Source organism: Brachycentrus maculatus, unplaced genomic scaffold (genome assembly GCF_059751285.1).
Source record: "Brachycentrus maculatus isolate JH-2025_06_01 unplaced genomic scaffold, ASM5975128v1 h1tg000674l, whole genome shotgun sequence".
NCBI lineage: Eukaryota > Metazoa > Arthropoda > Insecta > Trichoptera > Brachycentridae > Brachycentrus > Brachycentrus maculatus.
This window is the reverse complement of record NW_028281406.1, coordinates 347,797-365,098: the sequence shown is the minus strand read 5'-3', so window position 1 is coordinate 365,098 and position 17,302 is coordinate 347,797. Positions and strand designations below refer to the sequence as shown.

The 17,302-nt window shown below is 33.1% G+C and overlaps 1 protein-coding gene across 1 annotated transcript in view; it reads right to left on the bottom strand.

The window, feature by feature from the left end:
- Positions 1–1,179: 1,179 nt before the first annotated feature.
- LOC148300671 (uncharacterized) overlaps positions 1,180–17,302 on the bottom strand; it is a 110,414-nt gene continuing 94,291 nt past the window's right edge. Inside the window, exon 4 of the mRNA XM_088274452.1 lies at positions 1,180–1,937. Coding sequence (XP_088130578.1) covers positions 1,725–1,937 — 213 coding nt within the window. The 3' untranslated portion in view covers positions 1,180–1,724. The remainder of the gene's footprint in view (positions 1,938–17,302) is intronic.

The following is a 17,302-nucleotide window of genomic DNA, read 5'->3' as shown; positions in this document are numbered from 1 at the left end:
TTGACGGTAAAACTATTGAATTAATTTAATGAATCTCAAATAAAAAGCTAACTAATTGACGATCTTCGAAACAGACAATTTTGACGAGAAACATTATTTTTAAATTACCAGTATTTTAAAATTTTATATCAACGTAGGTATTCTCGATCAATTTAGTTAATTATAAGATCATTTTGGCACGGAAATTCTTATTAGTACTGAAATACTCTAGGGTACTAAAATTAAAGCAAGCTTACACGAGTTTACCGAAAAAAATGTATTGTATTCAAAGTATTGATTTCGTTTGTGACTGTATCATTATGCCAAGAATCTCCACAGTTAGAACACGGAAATTTTAGGCTAAAATAAACCGGAAACGATTTGAATAAAAAACCGTTAATACGGAGATAGAAAAGTATGCTCATCGTGAAAACTTGAAACGTTTCAAATGCACTTCACGTTATTGTTAGGGACCGGTGTTTTGTTGATGAGCCCTCACAGCGAGGACCTCTTCCATCAGGCTACACACTCACTTTCGTCTACATTCGTTCGATACCCCCAGTTCCTCAGTTGTCGAGGGGAAAGAAAGCTCTTTATTGTGATTGTATTGTGTCAAGAGGGCATTACAAAAGGTCAGTGGGGTAATATGGCGCGTTTAGTGAAAACGAAGGAAGCGGAAAACAAGGAGGAATATCTACTGAATTCGCGAGAACTCACGTGGGGCTAATTTATGTACATAAACTTGATTAAATTCCGTAAACAAAGTGTATTATACATAAAACCCCAATAAATCAGAATGATTTGTTGTTTACAAAAACATATATTATCTGTAGAGTGATTGGAAAATTCAAATGTAAAAATTAATAATTAATTAATAATAATAATTAATTAAAAATTAATTAATGGTCCGCCTCTGTAGTGTAATGGTCAGCACGCTCGGCTACCGTTCTGGAGGTCCCGGGTTCGATTCCCAAGGGGGTCAAATAAATTTAAGTAATTTTTTCACTGTAATATTTATTCAATATTACCCTGGACTGGTACCTGAAGCTAAGGGTTGATCACCTTTCCTTCGTGTGTAAACGATCAAGATAACACTGTGTTCATATGAAGTAGTGCCCGTATGCAGTGCCCAGTATATGAAGGGTGCGGATAAGGGTTTTATTATTATTATTATTAAGGGGTACTAAATTTAACAAAAAATTTTGAACCGATAATATATCTAATCAATAAGCTTTGAAAAAAAAACCTAACTTTACAGTAACGTTATTTATATCAAAATCTGAATAAGGATCCCAAGAATTGCAACATTTACTAACAGTAAATTTGTTAAAATGACGCTTCAAGTGGTTCAAGCTCTTGACGGTTGATATTTTTAAAGTATTAAAAGATATTCATTGATTGATTCAGCAGTCACTGTGGTAAAATCTATTTATTTTTATTTGAGTTTCGCTTAGTTAAATACCACGATTATCACTTAGTGGTATTTACTAAGTAAAAATTAAATTAAAAATAAAGTATTAAAATAATTTATATCGTTAATGAAAACTATTTCTTAAGGATTGGAAATTATCTAGCAAGTCGATGATGTTAAATTAGGAACATTTGTACGGATCATAGTATTGAATATAATTTAATATGCCTCATTACTTCCTATCTTACATCTGCCTTTGAGATAATATACAAATTTGAACATCGCGTTCGGAAATCGACTTCATAATTATTCCATTTTGGTCTTCGTGGAACCATTATCCGTATTCAAATCGTCGATCGAGTACCCTTGGAGTAATAAAAGTGATTTTCTTAATCTTACCCTTTCTCTGCTTGTCGTCCGCGGGCGGAGAGGGCGGCGTGGGGGGCGGGGCGGGGGCGGGGGAGGGGGGTCCCGCCCTCCGCTTCGCCCCGCACCCCTGCCTCGCCTCGCCGCTCCTGAATTTTGGCTCCAAAGGTTTTCCCATAACCTGCAAACAAAAGAAAATAAGCGCGTAAATGAAAAAGGTCTCTTAAGTCGTAATTCATTCTTCGAATACTCCGAAATAATATAATTCATCAGTCTTTTAGCAAGAGAAAATCTCATAAATTGATTCGGCAGTCACATTGTAGTAAAATCTATTTTTAATATAAATTATAAATAGTTAGTAAAAAAATTAAAATAATAATAAACCCATAATAAACAATATGACAATGACTAACGCCTCCCCCCTATTGTCTATGTTCCCAGTGATAAGAAACAAAAAATATAAATAAATAAAAATAAGAAAAATCTCCAACCCTCTTTTTAACCTTTAACGCCCCAAGGACAGGAGTCTAAAATTGAAACTTGGGTTCACATACGGTGTTTGAGAATGACACTGAATGCATCGAAACACGTGTCACAATACATTTTAAGAAATAGTGGGTATTTACTAAGCAAAACATTATTTTAGATTTAAGTAAAACTTAAATTTAAAACAAAAAATCTACCTGTCCTTTTTTGCGTAATTGATTTATCTGATGGAAAAAAATATGACCTCCTTTGTGACTCCGATTTATTTAGTTCTAAAGAAAACTTTTTTTTAAATTTTATTCATTGTATCTAGTGCAGGGGTTCCCAAAGTGTGCGCCGCGGCGCCCTGGTGCGCCGTAGAAAAACAATAGAGGCGCCGTGAGTCGATCCTATATCATTATCCGAAACCACAAATATTCTCGGGTACCTATAAAGCAACAATTTCTATTTCGAGAGCTAGCATCTTTCTATCCAACTACTACTATTGTAGGTACCATTTTCTTTCGACTATAATATAAATACATATGTATATAGTCACATTATCTATTCCAAATAGCTTACTAAAGTAGGGGGCCGTGACAAAATACTAAACTTGTAAGTGCGCCGCGGGCTGAAAAAGATTGGGAACCCCTGATCTAGTGTATTCCTACAGTATAAAATGCGTATTCAATTATTAATAACGTTATCGACAAAACCAGAGGAGGCAGCGTCTTGTTGTCGACCTAACTCCATCCCAAACATCCCTTCGTCCTTTATTAAGGGACGATGATAAAGTGTTAAATATAATTTTATTTGACACGGGTCAACATTTGACGAAACGTTTATTGGACAGATACTGAAAGGAATTTATTTTGAAGGAAATTTCAGCGAACTGGATGAAGAGTAAATTAAATAATTCCTTTGTCTGCGAATAGCCGTAATAATACATGAAATTAGAAGCCTACATATAAGGGGTAGAAATACGACCCATTAATATAAATGTACAAGTTTAATCAAATAAGGAGTTGCCTCGAATTTGATTAAATTTATAGATAACCACATTTTGGTTATAATGAAAATTTTACTGTACATAATAATTCTTAAGGCGCTCGGAAAGAATATCGAATATTCTATACAAATTCTCAACTGAGGGCACCATCATCCGTCACCCGAAATTTGAAATGTGTCAAAATTACAACTAACATGTAAAAGAGATTCAACAACAGTGCATACAATGAGATTTAATAATGGGCGGAATGATGATGTTACAAGTGTTAAAAATGAGCCAGCCAAATGCCAGGTCGTGAGCCCTGGGATGCTCAGATTTCCATTTTCTTTTGTGTATAAACGATAGATACTTCGTGTCAAATTGAGACAACTATAATATTTATTTATTTATTTAAACTTCATGTACAGAAAAATGTACGTTAGCGGATTTATGTATTACAATGAAGCCATATCTTCCAATCAATAAAAAAAAAGACTAGCGATATTGGTCAAAACGTTTTATAACTTATATGGCTGTTTGTAATCAGAGGGTAAATAGTGCTTGAACATATGCATTTGGCAAAAGAAGGATGAAAGTAGACTGAATGCAGTCGAAATGCGATCTCTCAGAATAATGTGCGACAAAACGATGTATGATAGATGTGCGAATAGTGAAATAAGGAAGGAATGCAAAGCTGAGATAAGCATTATCGATAAAATTAAGAAAGGTGTGTTGAGATGGTTTGGATATGTAGAACGAATGAGTGAGGAAAGAACGGTAAAACAAATTTATGAGGCGAATGTTATTGGGAAAAGAAGCGGAGGAAGACCGAGAAAAACATGGCACGATCAGGTATGCCAAATACTTGAAAGTGGTCAGGTTAGGAGTCGTAACAATCGGCGGGTATGCATGAGGAGATGCATTAACGTGGAAGAGGCGAAGAATGTTTGCAAAGACAGAGTGGTGTGGCGCTCTATTCTCTCTGCCTACCCCTGCGGGGAAGCGGCGTGATGGTTAGTTAGTTAGTTAGTTACATATGCTTAAAAAATTGCATTAATTGATTTGGCAGTCACTTTGTGATGATATTTATCCATTTTTAATTAAAGTTTTACGTAAAATTTAAGTAAATACATAGTGATATTTACCAGGTAAAGCTTAAATAAAAGTTGTTTAAATAAATCCTATATGAAGAAATGACCTCTTCAGTGGTTAATTTACCCCTTAAGCGGAACATGTTTACTTTCATTAGTTTATGTTATTTTTTTTAATGAGACTACATAGAGCGTCCTTAGAAACAGGAAACAAAAGTCAATAGAGAACGCCAGAAAGCTATTTTGTGGAATACAGAGCGGGGGGTCACAAACAGAAGGGATAATGAAACCATGAAGGGAAGAATGGGAGCAGGTAGCCGATAATCCGATAATATACCTTCGCTCGTGTGAGGACGCTTCATTACGTCACTAATCGCTTTATCCAGACCTTCCTTTACTCGTGACGCGGGACCACACAACGCCAACGCGGGGAAGGCGACTGTCATCGGCCCATCGACATTCAATGCTCTAATTACGTACAATCGAAGGGCAAGGCCGCTCCTCTAAATTTGTTTTTTTTCCTTACTTTTTTTACATACATATCGCTCACTCCATTCAACAGCGTCATATATATCAAAAATCGTAAATTTTCAGTTTTCGGAATGCCCAGAAAATGTGCTATATCCCAGCAAATACGGCATATTTTTAACTTAATATTTGGTATTTAAATGAATTTTTCATATCACTCACTCCTTTCAAGAACGTCATAAATAAAAAATCGGCAATTTTCAGTTGTGCATGTTTTCGGAATGCCCAGAAAATGTACTATATCCCAGCAAAAGCGGCATATTTTTAACTTAATATTTACCCGCTACAGGGCAGAAAGTGTTGTTTTCGCATTTTAAAGAGAAGGTATTGTTTAATTATTCTTTTAAATATACTAAATATTTTTCAAATGGAGAAGAAACATTCAGGTTTTACCTCAAAAGATCTGTTGCACAGTAAAAAGTTCAAAAAGCGGCTTGGTATTTATTTTGAAAACATTTTGGAGTTTTGGATTTACACTGCATGTGTATTTTTTACATTTACGATGATATGTATTACACTGGAGCTTAAGTTTAAAAAAAGATACAAAATAATGGTTAAAAATTCATTTAAATGTTGACGTACGGATTGTGGAAAATGAAATAACGACTAAGTACATATTATATACAGTTTTTTCCACACAAATACATTTTTGGTAAATGTAACTCATGAAAACAAAATAACGGAAGTGTATAGTCATTACAGTTAATGCCTGGTTGTAACGTTAATGAAATCACTTAACGTAAGTGAGCGGATTGCATCGCTATAGCAGATTGCGAAGAACGCGCGGCCAATAAAAATAATATTTTAATCCGTGGAGTTAAAAGGGTAATATCAATACGGGTTGTATTATTCAGAGCGCCGTGTATTACTTGAAAATTTACACAACACGCTTTGCTCATAAGCGTGATAATCCTCGACTTAATACAAGATGTTTCGCATCAACAAATGCGCAATATACATATACCTACGGCTGCATAGTATTTTTATAATAAATATACTACCTGGTTAAATGGAAAATAATAGATATACTAAAAACACATTTTTCTAATATTCGTACGTTTAATTTCACAATGTTCGTGGGAATACAGCATTTTGGCAGCTGTCAAGAAGCATGCTGTCCGCCTTAACCAATGATAAGAATTGTTGTTACGTTAAACCGATGACGCAACCATTGCGGTCGAAATAGCTGTATTTAAAAAAATGCATGTTTTTTACCTGTCACAGGTATATATAAAATACGTGTGTATATTTAAATGCAACGTGGTTTCGAAATTTCAAAGCTTTCAGTGAATAAATTTAGGAGATTTTGAACAAACGAACATTATTATTTTTTTGTACATTAATAGCATTGTTAATTTTGTGGTATGGTAATATAACGTACGAAGTTGTGTTTTTTAAAGCGGTATTACACTAAGTGAACGATGAATGATAAGAACAGTGTTATTTCAATTTTTATTTATATACCTGTAAATACAATCACAACAAAAAACACTTGTATGTCAGCAATTATATTCAAATAATCACAAAACAACAATGCTGAATCAAAAACGACAATTCGAGATAAATCTATTTGGTTATTGAGTTTTAAATTTTATTCTAAGAATCGTTTATATCAGAGGAGACGACATTATCGTAGTAATCTTAAATTTTGATGCGACTAAACCGTGGATTTGGCAAAAGAAAACTATTGAAATGTACATAATTGGTAATTCAGATAGAAACAGTAAAAAATATATATTACTTCTCATAGCGAAGAAGATTTCACATAGACAGGAATTTAGTTTTATTTTTTTTATTTTATGAATTTACCGTTTAAGGAAAGACACAGGAAAGCATTAGACATGGTAAAAATATTAGAGTGTATTTGTATTAGTCCAGTGATTAATTTAAAAAGCATCTCAGTTGTATATATAAAATATAAGCCATTGATTAAAAAAATACGGACGAGTATATATAGGTAGAAAAGCGTTAAACGATGTACTCGCATAACGAGGAACGAGTAGGTTTACAAAAACCTTTAAAGAGACGGTATTGAAATGGCCATAAAATGAAATGCTTAATATCCGCGACACGATTTCGCATAAATATTCCCGTTGAAAGTATCTCGAGAACTCTCTGATCCAATAAATTGAAAATTCAATAACGCCGAGTTTTTTAGCGTAATATTGGAGGGAGCAAAAAATATCGCATTTCCGAGAAGGCCCAAAGCATAAATCTCTCGATTTTACATTAATCGGCTAATAAATATTTCCGTATAAAGCTCCGCAGAGTCGCAATCAGTCGTGCGGACATCGGCTACCGTCGTATAAGGACCATTATCTCGATTATATGAACCGCTCGGGCGTATCTTACAAAATGAAACGACCACAATAAACACAAGGCGAACCACCAAAGTGGGTCTTTAAGGAGCCATCGAGGGTGTGGAGACGTGTACGATTTGTGTAAGTAGACGAGAAAGAACCAAAGTGAACAAACGGGATTAATACTTATTAGTATAATTACAAGAAAAAGCAATAAAGAAGGATTTTTATTAAGCGATTACCATTGACATGCCATATTGTTTCAATGATTTGCTAAGCATCGTTTCTTCATTGACCCTTATCCGTACCCAGATGGTGCAAAAGGCACCAATTACATAAGTCATAAACTCCAGTTCCCTGAATTTAGGAATGGAACATATTTGATGGGATACAGATGAAGAAAATGTAGTTCAAGGCGAAGTACATTACTTCTACATGAAAAAAAATAGAAGGAATAGCAAGTAGGAAAATGAGAATAACAGTAATGGCTAGGGCACTCGGGGTTGTAATAACTTGTGTAACTTTTACGCAGTTAATTTGAACTGGTGTTATTGTACTTATAACTATTTTCTCGAGGTCAACATTATTCATTACTGGGATTAATCCTTTTGAATACATCTCAGATAAGAAAATTATGGTCAAAAAATTAACGAAAAAATAAAATGACTTCCAGTCTTCTTCTTCCACTGCTGGATATAGGCTTCTTCCGTATCCTTCCATTTTTTCCCTTTTTTTTTGTTCTCAAATATTTTATTAAAAAGTCGTACCTTTTAATAAGTTGGTATTTACAATTAAGTAGCATTCATCAAAGAATGTCCGAGTGGAGCTATGATCTATTGCGTACAATAGTCGTTATTAATTAAAGCACATCGTGGTAAATAACAATAACAAGTGACTACGCCTTATTGAGAAGCAGATGCCGCCCATCTTAAACGGGAAACCACTATATAATAATTATAGGTGCCTCATTCTGGCGCCGAGTCGTGACGCCTCGAGAATGCAGGGAATCCATACTTGGAAGCCCATAGCGATCCATCAAAAAATAAATATCACCAAAATTATTGCATATCAAATAACATACTACCACCGACAAGAAGTTTTTTTTTTAGATGGGAGTTGCATTTATTATTTACCGTGCTTATTACAAGGTTTATAGATCATTATGAGGATTTTTGATTCTTCTAACTTAAAAAAATATATTATATTTTAATCTGTGTTGGAAACAGGAGGGATAATTTAGTGTGGCCTGATCAGGAAATTCCCAGCATTTGCTCATTGCTGGGAGAAAACCATGTAAAATCCTCAGGAGAAGCCGGACTGTTGACTGTCGTCAGCAGACTTTCCGTTCCATTAGAAGAGGGTTCGGCATTCATATATCTCCTCATACATACCCGCCGATTATTTCGACTTTTGACCTGCCCGCTTTCAAGTATTTGACATACCTGATCATGTCAAGTTTTCCTCTGTCTTCCTCTGCTCCTTTTTCCAATTACATTCACCTCATAAATTTGTTTTACCGTTCTCTCCTCACTCATTCGTTCCACATATCCAAACTACCTAAATACAATTTTCATTTTAAAAAAATATCGATGAAGCTTTGGCACTATCATAAATCATCAATCCAAATTAAAAATAATTAATAATAAGGACAACGAATTTCCATTGAATTGCGTTATGACGATAATGAAATATTACTGCGAATGTAATTAAAATCCATTCAAGCTAAGTAGGGCAATGGGAGTGTATATTGATAATTGAAAGTAGGCGTCAAACTGAAATTGAAATAAAATTCGGACAGTTAGAAACGTTCAGGGAAAAGTTTGTATACGTTTCCGTACAACTTTTCTCAAGCCTTTTCGAACTTTTCAAAAAGCTTTAATGCAAACAATATTTAAAATCTCCTTTTGGGATCAAGCAAAGGTTTCAACAAAGTTAAGCTATTTGGATAGTCGTAAAATAAAAATTGGTATATTGCATTGGAGTCGTTTACTCTACGAGGAATATGAATCTTACTAAGTATAAAAATATTTTTTTTGTTGAATTACGTCCATCTTTGTAGCGTTTACTTCTTCTGACATAATTATCAGTTTAAGCACATTATTAATTCTCATGTTAAGGACAAATTTTCTTACATACTTCAAAAATTTAATTTAAATAAATTTAAATTAAGGAAATGTGATTATTATTTAGCAGTATTTCAGGACATCCCAACTTTTAACTGAGGATAAAGCCTGAAAATACTTATGACTCAGTGAATTCTATGGGCATTTACAAAAACTTACTATACATAGTTTTAAAGTTTCTAAGCACAGAAAAGCTCAAATCCGCATGTAAAGCATTTCTTTGTTGAAACGGTGTTTTTAAACATCAAGTACTCGCTCTAAGCACGGTTTATTTGTGATAGAGGTGTTTTTAAACATTATCAAGTACTTGTGTTAAGCACGGTTTCTTTGCGATAGTTGTGTTTTTAAACAATATCAATACATACAATAAGCATGTTTTTTATGATAGTTGTGTTTTTAAACAACATCGAATATTCGCTTTAAACACGGTTTCTTTGTGAGAGTGGTGTTTTTAAACAATATCGAGTACATACTTGTGTTAAGCACCGTTTCTTTGTGATAGTGGTGATTTGAACAACATTAAGTACTTGTGTTAAGCACCGTTTCTTTGTGATAGTGGTATTTTTAAACAACATCAAATACTCGCCTTAAGCACGGTTTTTTGTGATGGGAGTGTTTTTAAACAACATCAAATACTCGCTTCAAACACGGTTTATTTGTGATAGAGGTGTTTTTAAACAATATATAAGTACACGCTTTTGTCAATCACCGTTTTTTGTGATAGTGGTGATTTGAACAACGTCAAGTACTCGCTTTAAGCGTGTTTCTTTGTGTTAGAAACATCAAGTACTTGTGTTAAGCATCGTTTCTTTGTGATAGTGGTGATTTGAACAACATCAAGTACTCGCTTTAAGCACGGTTTCTTTGTGATAGAAACATCAAGTACTTGTTTTAAGCACCGTTTCTTTGTGATAGTGGTGTTTTTAAACAACATCAATTTCTCGCGTTAAGCGGGACGGTTTTCCTTTGACACTCGTGTCTGTACCTCTGGACGACCTCAGCCGCCACCTGACATTGACACGCTCGATTCGTGACTCTCGGGCGAAGGAGATCAGAAAGCGGCACGTTGCATGGCCTGTCAATGTCCATATCAATGTCTTGGCATGCGGACCCGGGACGGTACACGCCGACGCATTTCAGAACAAAAACGTCCACATTTCAAAATGTGGATTGACTCGGAATAAATCAAACTTGATCGGGGGAAACAGTCGTGATGATATTTAAAATAAAACAACACATTTTTAAGGCGGACTCGGACACGTTCGTTCAACATTCTGAATATTGTAAATTCTTTTTTTTTGTACAACCCACTATCATTAAGTTTTATATGTAAAACAAAAGAACATTTTTTAAAATAAAAAGATTAATATTTGTGTTTTTTTCATTATTTACAAAAATACTTCAATTTCATACTATTTCTGCGAGTCTAAGCGATTCATTACTAAAAATAGGTATCAAATTGTGGTAGAATTGGTTCGAACCCAGAAACTAATTCAAGAGTCTGCGATACTAACCACAAGACCATAACCCGGCACAATTTATATGAGTTGATTTTTTTTTAATTTTCCGCTTAGCGTGATAGAAACCGACTACAGATATAGAATCTTTCGATTTTAGGTCGACTATGTTGATAGGACTTAATTCCAGAGAATAATCTAATAATGTATTCTATGATTAATACATTATTGGATAATAAAAGACATTTAAGACATCAAACTGACAAATCGTGCGACATTTGGTTGACATTTAAGCGCGTATTTCTAATATCTTAAGTGCATATTGTTACCAATTAAACGATGATTCATACATACATTACTGACATCAAAATACAACAGTGAGTTTTTTGTTAGTATAAAATTTGCATGAATAGCGCCGCCATCATATATAATTATCGATGTCTTAATCCCATTTTAACAATCCTATCAGCGAACGCGGAAAATTCCGCGATTAAATGTATGATGACTTATCTCGTAACAATTCTAACTACGCTCATGTAGTCATTATTATTTCCAAAACGCAATAATTTATTGCAGCAGACACGTAATTTAATGAAGTTTTTGATAAAGAAAAAAGTGTGCAAAATAGATTTTTGAAGTATGGAAATATTGATGTTCTTATTCTCACTCACATGGTGTAGACTCTGCGATCTTCTTTAATGCACTGGATGATCGCAGAAGACCAGCATATCGCTCACTCCTTTCAAGAACGTCATAAATCAAAAAACTTGTTTGTTTCAAAAGAACGTTTTTAAAGTTTTAAAATATAATACATTGTATTAAAAATAAATGTCAAGCAACTTATTGAACTTTTTACTGTGCAACAGATCTTTTTAGGTAAAACCTGAAGGTTTTTTCTCCATTTGAAAAATATTTAGTATACTTAAAAAAATAATTAAAGAATACCTTTTCTTCAAAATGCAAAAACAACACTTTATGCCCTGTAGCGGGTAAATATTAAGTAAAAAATATGCCGCTTTTGCTGGGATATAGTACATTTTCTGGGCATTCCGAAAACATGCGCATTTGAAAATTGACCATTTTTGATATATGACGTTGTTATAATAATAATAATAATGAAATTGGATAACTTATATAGCGCCATTTTCGTAAAAAATACCTCAAGGGCGCTTCACGGTGAATGGTTGTTGAATGGAGTGAGCGATAGATATGTGATCTTCTTTTATAAATTGCTCGACTCGCACATTGATTCGCCGGAATAGGTGAAACGTATATGTTATAGAATCAGTCAGATAACCAGGACAACTGACACCTTAGCGCTCATCTAAATTGTTTGACGATGAATACAAGGATTTTTATATGTTCTACTTGCCATTTTCAGCGCTAAGATCGCCTATATTGTAAGTCAACATTTATATCGTGGTGTGTCCCTAGTTTCATACAATTTGTCTTTGAATTGAGTTTTGATTTTTCCTTTTTTCTCACTCCCGTCGCTCTTCCAGGTGTTTTTACAAATTAACAAATGTGGAATTCTGCAATTGGAATTAAAGAAGTACTCTTTTTGTGTAATTCATTTATGTGAATGACTTGATGAAACTATTCTCTAAAATTCCTTAAATAAATAAAATAAAATAAAGTGAACATTGTATTAAATTATACATTGTAAGATATATGTCAACAAATGTATAACACGATATTATCGGAAAAAACTAAAATTATAGAAATTGTTTTTAGTAGAAATGTATAGAAATTGTATTAAATAGTATAAAAAAATATAACTATATTAATAAATTAAAAAAAAAAACAAACTTGATTAGTTAACGAACATATATTTTTGAAAGCCGAAAAGTTTTGTTTATTTATTTTAACAAATCTATTATGAAGGAAGCGCACAAAAGTGCAATAGGTTTAACACAATACGACGTATACACAAAGCGCCTCAGAAACATTGAATAATAAAGCATCCCTATAGTAGGATAACACGAGTGTATAAAGAAATTCAGCTCCTGAAAGGGTGTCTATTATTCAGGGATACTCGACAAATCGCGCACTTGACAAGCGTTCACGTTCACGCCTGAATGCGGATATAACGCAACTTTTTAATGAAATTCAATTCATGGATTCAAAGGGATTTTAATGTCAATAATTGATTTATTTTAAAGCACTTTCCAGAAGATTCGTGAAATATTAAAAATCTTGAATTAGGCATCTTAACATAAGAAATAATTAATTTTAAAAAAACCACGCCAAAATACAAATTTTGTTGGGTTCCGAACCCGGGACCCCCAGCACGGTAGCTAAACACTATAATCATTACACCACGGGGGCGGACGCGTAGGCGCTTTAATGTACTAACGCATTCTCCGACGCAACACTTTAAACGTAGATATAATATATATACAACAAAAAGGCTTTATTTACATGAATAAGACGTTTAATTCCGCTCAGTAAATATGTACAGGATAAATGCTAACAATTATTCGGCTATCAGCTCTGTCATGCGGTTGATACTTTATGTATTTGATAATGTAATAAAAAGCGGCATTATCTTATTGAGCGTGAATTGTTCGCGAGGGGTAATTAAGTTCCGCGATTGCTCAAAGCCTTTCTTGTTAGGGCAAATTGCCCAGCTGCCTACCACTTTTGGACTCGAAAATAACAATTAGCGGGAACAGAATGTAAAGAGGTTCGTTGTCCATCGAGCGGTGAACAATGTTGCCTTACCAGTTTGTGTTGCACCAGAACTCTGTGGGAAGGAATGTCGTCTGTACCGAACTCTCGAAGAGTCGAAAGAGTGGAGAAAGATAAGCGCGCGGAGAAATCATGATGCTTTCGTCACCAGATATTAAAATAGTATTTTGAATATTTTGTTCAATTGTATCGTTATATGACGATTTTGGGCCTTTTTTCGTTTTAAGGCCTAGTATTCGTAAAATAGCAATTTTTTTAACCCAGGTAACATTCGACGAAATTTTTATTTATTTTTAAAAACACCGTTTTTATATTGAAAAAATACGTTTTTTTTTTTAACTAAATATATGGTTTTGGAAAAAAAAAGTTATTGATAAGTAAGGAGTTATAAAAATTATAAAAAAATATTTTTGCAATACATATTCTAAAAACAAAAACGCAAAAAAAAATTGTAAGTGAGAGTTTATGATTTCAAAAATATAAAAGCTATTGAAATGCTAGAAAACATTTAGTCACCTTTAATAATAATAAAAAATCTTTAATATAAGCATTTTTACACGTGAAGCAATAACACTAAATGTTTTTCTTTTTTAATTTATTATTTAATTGGCAAAATTAAATACCTTGAAAAAACATAATTTATGTCGACCTGTTTTCTAAACGCCGAATAATAAAGTTGCATAACGTTTAACATATTCCAAAATATTGAAATATCATGATATAAGAACCGGTCCACATTAATTGAAAGATGTTTTTTGATTTATTTTAATATATACTAAAAAAACATTTCGCTGGACAGTAAATCAATACTAAAATACATTTTTTTTCGGTAGTAGCATATCAAATATCAGACCCTATAATGTTTGCGTGTGCATCACTTGTGAACCTACCATTATTTATCGAATATGATTGACGAATGACATACTTTTTGTCGTATGTCGACATTTCGTGTCAAAATAAATCAATAAATATAAAATGTATCGCGATAGGAAATTAAGCATATTATTAAATACAATAAAAATATATTAGTACCTAATAGAATTGTGGCAATTTTAATACTTGTTAATGCATTATATTTACATGTCACAACATGCATATGCAATGTACATACACATTCCGTAATACAATTACTTTTTATTTTCATATAAATTTGTATTTATATTCCCACCATATTCTCCTTTCAATAGTGACAATCCTTGATTTATCGTAAATCTTGTGTTCGATGTAATGTTAGTAATAATGTCATTCGAATAATTGAATTAAGTAATTATTAAAATACTCGTTAAGATAACACACCAAATTAACGTACAAATCATCATTCATTTAACCCCTGAGTGGTTACTGGATTTTATTTCGCCCTCTCATATCTTTTCTCTCTTAATACACAACGAAGTATTCATAACATATATGTGGAATTATTTAATTGGCTTTTATCATTGTTATTTTTTTTATGAACACGCTGTATAATTCCCAAACAAATAAAATCAAATAAAATAAAATAAGGCCCAAGGTTACTGGTTGCGCCCAAACAATCGCCAAACTGAAGGGGTATATTCTTGACCATCTCGCAAGGTTTCGAGATAAGAGGTGGAAATTAAAGAGTCCTGCGATGGTAGCCACAGCCACGGCTAGCAGAAAGAAACAGAGGACGTCCGCAGATTCGCTGGGCTGACAATCTAAAAATGAGTATTGGATTGGAATGGATACGGTCTCCAAGTAAAGGAATTCGAGGGAGGCCTATACAAAAACTGGGAGTGTACCGACTCCCGAAATAAGTAGTTTGTTATTTCACCCATAGTGAATAGAAAAGTAAGATAATCGTCTTCATTAAATTATTTTTCTGTTATATTGAAACCGTAACCCTCTCAAAAACCACGCATATACGAATTTCGACATATTTACAATTCACCCCACATCCTTCATAATTTACACATATTCATTTATCGAATCACAAAATCATTAACATAAAAAAACGTAAAATTGAAATTAACCACTTACATTTACACATTCCATCGTATACTATTTCAGATTTGTAAACGGCGAATTGAATTGTCGTATTAATAAATACAAACGTACGCCTACATCTGGTGATTTGCCAATGACTCGAGTTTTTGAAACTTTTAAGTTAGGTTAGGTTAGGGTAGAGGAATTCCTCGTTCGTAATGCATATTATTTTGTGCTTTCTTTTTTAGTTTATTAATAGCAAATATTTATTTTTATATAAGGTCTGTATCGAGAGAATGTTGACTATGTAAATGATAATGACATCCGAGAATTTCGATGTCTCAAAGAGATTGGAAATTGTAAATGTTATAATGCTTATTGATTTAAAAAATCATTACCTAATTACTAACTGATTACTATTGACTTACCGGGTTGAATTAAATTTATCATTTAGGTTACATCTCAATTAACTACAGTTAAAATCATACAATAAGAAAAAAACATACAGTGTACAAGCAATCCAAAATGTAAAAATAAATTTCTGTATAATGTGTATTTGATTACAAAAACTCAATGATACTTTTGAAAGTTATTTATAATAAATACACGATTCACAGAATTTCAGTTTATGTGGTGGAAATACATAAAACGTATTTTTTTGTATAACGAAATACTTTAATGGTCATTCAAATAGAAATAATTACATTAGATATTTATAGGTTTTGCATTAACTTCGTGGAACGACATGTGGATTTAAATGCAAAAATAAAACAGTTGAATAAGTCCACTTTTTGATCTCATTAATGCAAGCATGACAAATTTCTAGAGCTACAGATGTTCTCATCAACACCTGAAAAAACAAACTAATATCACCTGTTGATGAGAACATCTGTAGTTCTCAAAACTACTTGTATTTACAGCGATTAATTATAAAAGTGGTATTATACTAGTGTCACATTTTTATATTTAAATAATTACAATTCGTTAATCACATTAGTGAGGATTACTATGTGAAAAACACTATTCTGACAAGTTGAAGGAACTTATTCTTTATAAACAAAGTTAGCACTGGAAAAAATCCGTATATAATTTATAAAGTCAGCTTATTCCGTAAAGTGTTTAACTCCATCTAGGCTAAGTCTGCTAGAGAGAGTGAAAACATTATAATTCAACCATCGAACGGGATTTATGTATTCCAAAAACACATTTTATTGTACATATTTCTACATACATGTTCAACAAAACAAAGCGTATTTTTTAAATTAATAAATTACACTCGACGGTTGAATCATAATTATACACACACTATTTTTGTCTGAGTCTGGTGAAATAAACGCATCGAGGATAACATGACGATAAGTAATAATAAAATTTAAAAAAAATAATACATTATGTAGCAACACTTTTGCAACATCAAAAAAACTCTCAAGGACGCATTAAACTGTAAAAGTATAATGGGATTAAGTAATAAAATTTTGTATGAAAAATTCGTGTTTTTAAAATAAATTAGTTTTAATGTAAAAATCGTGCAACGTGCACATGTTTAAAATATGTGTCTACAGAAAAGCCTTAACCCGACGGCCGCGGGCGACTCACGGGTGAGTCGCCCTATGCTTGCCTCGTACGCGGGCGACTCATATAGGAGCCGCGAAGTTTCTCCCGCGATATTTGAATGAAAATATACTGGCCGGTGGTGAAACTTATACTCTAAAAAATCTTGAATCATTACACTACTGACATCTTTTGGCATCACTCTAAAATAAGGTTCCCAGCCAACCAGACGACACTTTAAAGACAAGCCCTAATTATGATTAAATCAACAGCAGATTTAAATGTTCCCGCGCCGTAGCGAGCGTGTGACGTAAGCGCGTATTTGGTTCAGATTAGCGGTGGCCTGCACCGACTTGAAACATAAGTACTCTTTATTTTGCGAATGTGAAAAACTATCATTAATCTTAT